This window comes from Eutrigla gurnardus (genome assembly GCF_963514095.1).
Source record: "Eutrigla gurnardus genome assembly, chromosome: 3".
In the NCBI taxonomy this organism is placed as follows: Eukaryota; Metazoa; Chordata; class Actinopteri; order Perciformes; family Triglidae; genus Eutrigla; species Eutrigla gurnardus.
This window is the reverse complement of record NC_139917.1, coordinates 23,159,768-23,169,730: the sequence shown is the minus strand read 5'-3', so window position 1 is coordinate 23,169,730 and position 9,963 is coordinate 23,159,768. Positions and strand designations below refer to the sequence as shown.

General features: G+C 39.8%; 1 protein-coding gene across 2 annotated transcripts; it reads left to right on the top strand.

Moving 5' to 3' along the window:
- Window positions 1–825: 825 nt before the first annotated feature.
- On the top strand, window positions 826–9,342 carry LOC311009940 (tetraspanin-5). 2 transcript variants are annotated; one of them, XM_084004387.1, is made up of 10 exons: window positions 826–1,284; window positions 3,216–3,266; window positions 4,287–4,433; window positions 4,523–4,693; window positions 4,808–4,933; window positions 5,912–5,959; window positions 6,568–6,684; window positions 6,770–6,831; window positions 7,394–7,439; window positions 7,569–9,342. In XM_084004387.1, the coding sequence occupies exons 1-9, from the start codon at window positions 1,201–1,203 to the stop codon at window positions 7,404–7,406; spliced, it is 819 nt and encodes a 272-aa protein (XP_083860513.1). In that variant the 5' UTR covers window positions 826–1,200; the 3' UTR covers window positions 7,407–7,439; window positions 7,569–9,342. The 2 variants fall into 2 exon arrangements, with proteins under 2 accessions (XP_083860513.1, XP_083860512.1); XM_084004386.1 differs by having other exon boundaries at window positions 827–1,284; window positions 7,394–7,446.
- Window positions 9,343–9,963: the final 621 nt, after the last annotated feature.

The following is a 9,963-nucleotide window of genomic DNA, read 5'->3' as shown; positions in this document are numbered from 1 at the left end:
GACCGAAACCATTTAATAATGGCAGATCTGACCTTAATGTTCGCAGATGTGTTAAAAATAAACTAAACCATCAAATCTCTTCAGGGGTTCATTCTGCATATTAGGGTGCAACATATGTTATAGAAATATATTATAGAAGTTGTGAAATATATCATTTAAACCCTAAAATATCAAATAACTTCAGATGCGTTACACTCTATGTAACAATCCCTTTAATGTATACCAAGTTTTCAATATTAAATAACTAACTACACCATTATGGAAAATCATATGAATTAACACAGACACATTTTGAGAAGTTTATATTTTGTAATGTCCCCTTTTCAGTCTTGTTTCAAGAGAAAGATTACTTTGTGATGAAACGTGGCCTTGTGAAATGAAATTGGTAAATGAAGAAAAAAAAAAACATTGTGAAAGAAAAGCTGGAATCAAATGACCCAAAAATAACGTCTGTTGCATGCAGGATGAAATAAGAAAGTATACTAATAACATGATTTTATTAAGTTTTCCATCACTATTTAAATATTTTGGTCATGTATGTTGTCTGTATTTATTCATGTTATTATGTCTAATTTAGTTATTTAATGTTGAACATGTTACGTCCCCACAGCCCAATAACTCTATAATGATTAACTTTATAATCGTGGTCATAAACCAAATTAATTAGTCATAAATAAATCAACTATAACCTCAAAGTGATGGCATATACTGTATGTCATGGTCATACGAGGGCAGTGACGCCCTCTTCTGGAGGAAGTCCCGCCTCCCGTGACAACCAAAGGCTCTCATTGGCTCCCCGCACACGTCGCTTAAACAACAGCCATGTCTACATTATGGGTCAGATAGCGGAACCGTCGGTTTTAATCTGCTTGATTTCGGCGGATTTATTTCACCGTTATACTTCTGGAGATTCGTGTCGGGAATAAAGTGACACATCTCTGCGGACACGGACACGCTTGACGACCCCCGGACGGCTTTCACCCTCCGCCTTCTGTCACCGGAAGTAACTACACGAGGATGTTTATTATCAGGCGCTAAAACAATTGACGGCGCGTTTGTCCAGCCTTTAAAAAAAAAAGAAAAAAGAATACAAAAAAACAAAAAAAGGTGTCTCCACAACCAGGCTGTCAAACATTTAGAGGATAGATGTGATTCCTTTTCCACTGTGGGCGGCGTTTGAGACAAAAAAAATCCCTCCAAATGATGTCAGGAAAGCATTTCAAGGCTCACGAAGTGAGCTGCTGCATCAAGTATTTCATCTTCGGATTCAACATCATATTCTGGGTAAGTCCCCCGCTGTTTACTGCTGTGTACTTCAGGCCTCCGTCTCATACACGCTGACATGCCTTTGTCCTCCATCAGCAGCAGCAGCTGTGGGTTTTCTGACTCCACCAGAGCCCGATTTCCTTTCTTCCCCCTTTGCTTTTTTTTTTTTTTTTTTCATGAGGGACATGGATGATTTCCTCCCCTGCAGTAAAGGCTCGCACTAGTGTCCCCTACCTGCTTTTGTTGTTGTGCAGACAGACACCATCGGTGTGACAGACAGACACCGCTTGTTTTGACTCCATCATCTGATCTGAGGACATTTTATCATGTCAGTGTTTGAACAGAGACTAACTGTATCTTTACCTTCCTGCTGGACTGAGTGACATGACAGGGAAACATCTCCTCAACCTGTATTTTTATACTTTTTATTGAAGATCATATTCCAGCCTTCCCACTGAATAAACCTCCTCTTTGGCTTTAAAAACCCACAATAACTCCAATAGGGACTTCCCGGATATGAATGTATGACAAAGTATTTCAAGGGAAATTCTCATGAGCCTTTCCCCACAATTGTCTGATGTTTTATAGAAGAAACATCAATCTCATAAAGGTGGCAGCTAAACATTTGGTTATAACGTGATGGTGACGGTTTGCAGTGTAAAACCCAAAGGTGAAAGAAAAGCAGTTAATCCTCACATTTCAGAAGCTGGTACCATAAAATATTTGACTGCAATGATGATTCACTTATCAAAAATGATGCTAGATTTATTTTCTGGAGATCGACTTATCGAATCAGCTGCTCCATTCATGATATCAGTATGTAAAATGATCATATTTTGAGCCAATCCAGGAAATGTAATACCTGCCACAATGCAAAAGTCTAAAAACAGTCCTGCTCATTGATTATGTCAATATTGTCAACATGTCTGTCTTGTATGCTCGGCCACATTAAATAAGAACTATCACAGTATTACAAACGTTGCCAGAGTTATATTGCGTCACAGTGTATATATTGTTACACGGCCTATTAAAGGCCTATTAAAGTTGATTCCTCTTAAAGTTGGTGCGGTCAGAAAGAGGAAGGCCACCTGTCAGGCCCTGTGGAGGGTTTCAGCCTGCAGTCCTCTTCTCTCCCTTCACCATTCATATATCATCAGAGGAAGTTGGCTGTGTCCAAAGCATCTGTCCCTCCTTCTTCCTCTGCATCGCCCTCACAAATAATCCTTTTCCTCTGCTTTACTCCAAGTGCTCCATTTGAGTGTGGTTTTATTCTTGTTATGAACGACATTTTAAGACCCAATAAAACTAAATTCATACCTCCGTTGATACATTTCAGTTCCATTATGTGTCATTTGAAATATCCAAAATATCTCCACCTTACTCAGTTGTTAAGGAGTGTTTTCATGTGAATATGTTATCCTGCACTTTTGGATGAATATAAGCCACCAAATCGCTGTTATAATGATTTTACAAGTAAAAGATACACAAGAAAGATTACAGTAAACTATGAGGATTTTTACATTTGAGGCTTATTTCTATCAATTCCATTTGATCTACTAACAACTAAGTGTGTGTTTTTCACAAAATCATTGTTTTAAAACATTACGATGACTCATAAATGAAGATTTTTATTCATTCATTTTAATAGTTTCTTATAATTACTATGAATTCGAACGCTGTCGATGCCTTCCGTTTCCTAACTTTTCAAATCCTCAAATGCGGTTTCTGAGCTTTTACACTGAGGAAACTTAATGCATTCAGGCTGTTAGAAGATGCTTTCTAATGTGGGAGTCTCCCGCTGATACCACAGAGCAGCCTGACACCAGAAATATTTACTTTAATGGATCACTGCCAGGAAAATCTCTGCGGTTTCTCTTCTGCCTGACAGCTACACGTCGCAGCAATTAATAATCCTGCTCTCTTGTCCCTTTCTTCTGTCCGTCTGTTAGTTCCTCGGAGTGGCCTTCCTCGGCATTGGCTTGTGGGCATGGAGCGAAAAGGTGATTTTTTTTTTTACTGCTTGTCTCTGTGTAACAATTACATTTATTGTGTGAATCTTCCTACTTATGGACACCTGCAAATAACCCCGTAAACGAAGCAGATAATTTCCCTTCATCTCCTGCCGCGTACAGCCGTCGGACTGCACGGTATAATAGCAGTCTTTACTGAATCGGGAAGGAATGTCATGCTTTCCGGTGGGACGCCCCTCTGAACAATGCACACAAGAAAAGATCTGATGCACTTCACAGATTGATTCATTGCGCAGCACTGGGAGTGTAAAACTGGGGACAGACGGTCTCGTGAACTTTCATCTGGACTTTCACTGAAGAACCTTTTTTAAAGATCAAGATAATTTCCTGTATTATTGGCTACAGCTAATCATAACTCTTACTTGGTTACTTGAATTCCTAAAGCCCGACGTGGCGTCTTCAGATGACTTGTTTTGTCCGATCAACTAAATCCCAAAGAGATTAAATCCACAACTATATCAGTCAGAGACAATTGCAGATGTACAAAGCTGGGACCAGAGAATATTTGCCATTAAATATATTACCAAATAAATAAAAACGATTAATGTAATAGTTCAACGTTTTGGGAAATAAGTTAATATTCTGTCTCACAAAGAGCTATATGAGAAGATGCCTCTCTTCATGTCTGTATGTTAAATATAAAGCTGGAATCACCAGTCAGTTAGCTTACCTTAGCTTAGCTTAGCTTAGCTTAGCACAAACACTCAAATCTGGGGAACAGCTTGCCTGGCTCTGTCCAAAGGAAACAAATATAGATCAATCTTCTTATCTAACTCTAGTCAGATGTCTAGACTATCCCTTTTAAAATGATTATGAAACGCGATGAAAATGAATTCTCGGTCGATCGACCAACTGTTTCAGCTCATCACATTGTTTGAAGTTGAGGCAGGTTGTGCACGACAAGCTCGTGGATGGAGTGGAGTTCAATTAGATTCCCATTGATTTCTCCCGTAATGACTAAGCCTCTAACCCCTGGCTCTGTTTTTCCAGGGTGTTCTCTCCAACATCTCGTCCATCACGGACTTGGGGGGCTTTGACCCCGTCTGGCTCTTCTTGGTGGTCGGTGGCGTGATGTTCATCCTGGGATTCGCCGGTTGCATCGGAGCACTGCGAGAAAACTCTTTCTTGCTCAAATTTGTACGCTACCTTATCAAACGCCTTTTTATGTATTTATTTTTTCTTCAATCTTCCTGGTCTCATAATAATATTCGTCAAATGGGTTTCAGTTCTCCGTGTTCCTGGGTATCATCTTCTTCCTGGAACTGACTGCAGGCATCCTGGCCTTTGTCTTCAAAGATTGGATCAAGGACCAGCTCAATTTTTTCATTAACAACAACATTCGGGCCTACAGAGACGACATCGACCTGCAGAACCTGATCGACTTCACCCAGGAATATGTGAGCCCCGTTTCTTTACTGTACTGCTTCTGTCCTGATTTCCCTCCCGTGTTGTTTTTCTGTGGGACGTTGTCGACATATATGTGAGGAGTTTCTTTCTGTTTATCCTCGTAGTGGGAGTGTTGTGGAGCTTTCGGAGCGGACGACTGGAATTTGAACATCTACTTCAACTGCACCGACTCAAACCCGAGTCGTGAGAAATGCGGGGTGCCGTTTTCCTGCTGCACCAAAGACCCAGCAGTACGTCGCCACCAAACGCTTCAGTCTTTTCTAATCCACAGCTAAAGTCGCAGTCTAAGTTGATTAGGACACTTTCTGAAGTGATGAAAGCTTTAGTGTGAGGGGAAGATTGCGACGGTCCTCCCTGTGACTAGCTGGGTTATCTGCATCCTCCAGAAGGCCGGCTGACGCTGTCAACCATCATGGCTGGCTTCCAACAGGATGTCAAGGCCTCAGTGTTTAGTGCTCTCAGACTGTGCCAGCACAGCAAAGTCTGAGAGCAACTGGGAGGAGTTATCTTGATGAAGGCAAAAAAAAATGCTGAACTGCTGCTCTCTGTGGAGGGCAGTGACAGGGCTTCAGCAAAACAGACGTGTTTCACTGTAAAAGTTGCACAAGAGACTTTTTTTGTTGGTATCTGACTCAAGGACATGCTGTTCCACTAAGGTCATCCTCCTTCGAGAGCAACGCTTCATAACAAAGTAGCTGAAAAATAAAACATTTAACCATTGCTGACCATTTAAATTCCACAGCATTTAAAGAATAAAGCTGGTATTTTTCTTACAATCATCAAATACATTAAAAACGACAGAAACTAACAGAATTTCCCCACCTGTCTGCTCTACTTATCACTTCCTGCTGAAGACGAAGCTTGTTTTTTTCTGTGGTCACAAATATAGTTTCATTTTCAAAACAAGGTGTCATTATTTCCTCAAACAGCTGACTACTGTACAAACTTAACTCGAGCAAGAATGTGAATTAGTGCAATAGTGGAAACAATGGAGCTCTGTGGCACAGAATAACAAGATGTATCACACACACTTGGGAGGTGAAATTGTTGTTTTTATTAGTATTTGCATGCCATTTGTTGATGAAAAGAAAAATATAGCATGTCACCAGATTTTCCTCTCACCGTTGTAAGTAATGTTTAATGTATTTGACACATAATGAAACTGAATGTATACGTCTCTAAATGTCTGAATCATCTTCTCTTCACAGGAGGATGTCATCAACACTCAATGTGGCTACGACATACGAGCAAAACCGGTGAGAGGCTTAACAGAAACTGATATTTACTTTCTTTCTTTCTTTTTTCCTCTCTCTCTCGCCTCTGGCAGGTTTATTTGGTTGCATGAGGTCATACATCAGGTACTCCACCCTGGGCACAATATTCTTCTTTCAGCATGTTTCCCAACTCCACAGTCTTCAAAATACAGCAGCTGGCTCCCGACCAGCACTTTGGGCTGTGTGGTATTACTCATGCTACAGCAATGTGCTGGGAATTGAAGCCCCTCCCCCACCATTAGCTTTGGCCTTACTCTGTAATAGCGTAATGTAAAGACTGTTTGTTTTCCTGATTTTAAATGTGAGGGAAAAGGTAGAGTGGACTATTTTTTTTCAGTAGAAAAACAGTGGGCAGCATTAATTCAGAGGGATTTTATTTTATTATTTTATTTTGAAAGGGCTTTTGAGGAGACCACAATAGGCGAATCATGTACTATAATAACTGTTTTCATGTGCAGAAAAAGTCAATCCCAACATTATTGTCTATGATAACTCTTAAGATTTCAAATGTCTAAAAGGATAAACAAAGTAAAAGCCAAATGTTTCACCTGCACTTGCTTGTTGTAACAGTTAATCTGTTTATCTGTCAGGACTCGGAGCAGCGGACCTTCATCTATATCAAAGGATGCGTTCCTCAGTTTGAGAAGTGGCTTCAAGACAACTTGACAGTGGTGGCGGGCATCTTTATTGGGATCGCATTGCTCCAGGTGAGGAGCAATGTGATACATTTATCATCTCACCCCCTTGTCGACCCTTTTTAATTCACCCTGTGTGAAAATATTTGTTTTTCAGATCTTTGGGATCTGTTTAGCGCAGAATCTCGTGAGCGACATTGAAGCCGTGAGAGAGAGTTGGTAGGTTGGCAGCTTCGTGTTCATTCAAGCACAATTTCACACGGACTGGGAACAACGATGTATTATTAATTCATGTTAGGAAATAGGGAAATAAAATAACGTTGACTTTAGCTGAAATATCCCCACAACTATTGGGTGGATTAGATTGGATTTTAATAATATAGTTCATCCTGTTTCATCTCATCAAGTTTTCTTTTATCCGGTGAAATAAATCAATATCTACTAGATGGATTAGCACAAAGTTTGGCAAAGGGATTCATGGTTCCAAGAGGATGAATCCTTTTCCTATCAGGCCATTATGAGGCTGGTATTTGTGGCTTTGAGTGTCTTAAGTACAGCTTTGGGGGTCAAAACCCACGTAGTATTCATAACTAATTGTGAGATGGATGCATTTCTTGTGACCCACATCCGAGTCCGTGCAACTTGCAAGTAGGTGAAGTCGTGCCAGATGGTGTTTTCCACCTGAGCACGCTCTCACAGCGCGTCTTCTTGCCTAATTCTGCATTCAATGTCTTAATTTGATTGCTTCTCTTCTTAAATTCTTCCTCTCGTTTTTGTGCAGTTTGTTCACCTAAGACTTCCACAGAATCTCCAAAGGCAACAAGGATGTACCAGGTAAGCACTATTAAGATTTCATCGTTAACGTTGCGGCATATGAATATTTATATTCATATTGATTTTTTTTGCCACGTGAATCGTCTTTGCACTGAAGTGGGGTTGTTTTTCCTCTTCTACAGGACTCTGCATTTTGGACGTCAGCAATGAAGGGAAACAAATGAATCTGCTAATGGGTCCAGAATGAAGAATCTCATTCGCATGTAAATAGTAAATGTAGAGTTATTTTTAGAGTTATTTGTGGTGCTATTTCTGAATGAAGAACAGGCTCTGAAATCTCTTGTAGCTCTCATAACAATACAAATGAAACAAATGCAGTGTAAATGCTTTACACCACAGCTATGATGGTGAAGTGCGGCATTTATGTAGTTTGTGAGCCTTCGTGTGAGGAGTGGACGGGATTAAATCAGCTGAGGCATTTGCTTAGAGGTTGTGCTTCATTCAGAACAGGGCCTTGGTTTTATATGTCCCACAGCTGCGGTTTTTAACACTGCGTGGAAGGGTTGTGTACAAAGAAGGGAAAAAAAAGTGATTCTGGAAATGCACTGCATGCCTATTGTCTACTGGTAGGACATTGGCTCTCCTAAACGTATTTCATTGATGTTAGGTATTTTAAAAAAAAAATATTTGTAAAATAGTCACTAGTTTAGAGTGAATTGGCTGGTTAGCACTTTGTTGAATGTTTAATGGAGTCTACTTAAAGCGACAGAGAATTAACCTTTTAGATTTATTTCCATCTGTGACATTACGCTCGTCTATTCTACAGATACAGTTTGTAAGCGGAGTTTTGTGGGGGGCCGAGGTGGATGTAGCATCATGTATATCATGAAGGTTATATGATTTGATCTTGTAAAGATGCAGTTTTGTAAAGCGTTTTGACGGCGGCGTTCAAAGAATATGAATTACTGAAACTGTGGCATCCAAATCAGCAGCCTTAAGCACTTTAATCTTCATAGAAGAGTGATTTTCTGTCACGACGGACTGTTATTTTAGCAGCAGCAGCAGCAGCAGCAGCAGCCACTAGAGGGGGCACTTTTTCCTTAGCAATCTTGCAAACTGCATCTGTAACTTCATGGTGCTCCATGATGTCGGATATGTTTTTTCTTCCTAAAAGCAGTTCGACAGGAAGTGCTTTTCCAGCACATTATGAGTGTTGTGCTGTTTCCTTGCACATTACCTTACCGTCAGTGTTCATTCAGTCATTTCCTCCCTTTTTTATTAGTTGCCGATGTGTTTCTTGGATGGAATCCGTCTGATCGATGACATTTTCATTTTCATTTTATTTTTAACCTATGAAGTTTTCACTGGAACATTAGGATGCAAGCTATTCCCAATGCTCCTCATGCACGCTGCTTGGTGGAACGTAACCGAACGTAGTATTGATTTATAGCCTACATACTTACATTACTTGAAAGCAGAGTGCACAAGCTCTCTCACCAGCATCATTTCAAATACAAACCGAGATATGTATGTTTTTCCTTTTAAGAGCTTACCTGACATCATTTTTTTTGTGTCGACCTTTTTCATGGAGCTGTACAGCATGAAAGTAAAAGCAGCCATTTTATGTAAACCCGCAGTATATGTTACAAAGAGCTTTTCCTTTGCAGTCCTTCTGCAACCTTGATGAACTGAACGTTCCTACACATCAGATAAGAGAGAAATGCATTTCTGCATTTTGAAATCGTTATAAATGTAATCCAGCTGCAACAGAGGTCAAATATCCTTTTCTCCACTAGCTTCACATGATTGTTGTTGGCTGACCATTCAGTGCCATATTTGAGATTTCTACACAACCCTGATTATAACTTTGGTTTCATGTTTACTCCTGGTTTTTGTAAATACCTGGATTGTGACAAGTTGTAAAAAATATATCTGAATAAATGTCAGTCTTTGTAACTTTTGTCTGTATATCATACATACTGTATATAGGGGTTCAAGTTGCCACACTAATTAATTATTTAAACATTACAACAAATATACATACAGTCCACACAGAGCAAGTCATACATGGTTATTAGACTTCTATATTTACAAGAAAATTAAAAAAAATACTATCTGTTTGCTTGAAATGAATATTACTAGACTCAGCCCTATTATTCTTATTATTAATTACATCCTATTTTTAAAGGAGATCCTCACATTAGCAACATTTACGATATCCCATATATCAAAATATGTTTAAACTCTTAAAATGGAACTAAAGTCATCACAATGAACCTTTTGTAAGTGTTTTTTTTATCACATATCGTCCCGTCGCTGCATGGAACAGAGGCTGGTTTTGGAAGTCAGAGTCGGGCTTTATCTCTCCGCTCTGTTGTCTCAGACTGTCTTCACTTCCCTAATTGTATTCTGTTGATTACGCTGAGGTGGAGCCGTCGGGACATGTTGCTGTTTTCCTCTGTAAATAAACCTCATCCCCAGAGAGATCAACACACGCAATTGCAATTTAGATACCCAGCTTTGATAAGCGTGTTTGCTGCATTATCGGGGATTGATTGCAAACCGGTGATCTGACCT

Excerpts from the sequence above, each read along its gene's own strand:
- LOC311009940 (XM_084004387.1), top strand. The coding sequence starts at position 1,201 with ATGATGTCAGGAAAGCATTTCAAGGCTCACGAAGTGAGCTGCTGCATC. Across the intron at positions 4,434-4,522 it reads ACTCTTTCTTGCTCAAATTT|TTCTCCGTGTTCCTGGGTAT; the intron begins GTACGCTACCTT and ends AATGGGTTTCAG. Across the intron at positions 4,694-4,807 it reads TCGACTTCACCCAGGAATAT|TGGGAGTGTTGTGGAGCTTT; the intron begins GTGAGCCCCGTT and ends TTATCCTCGTAG.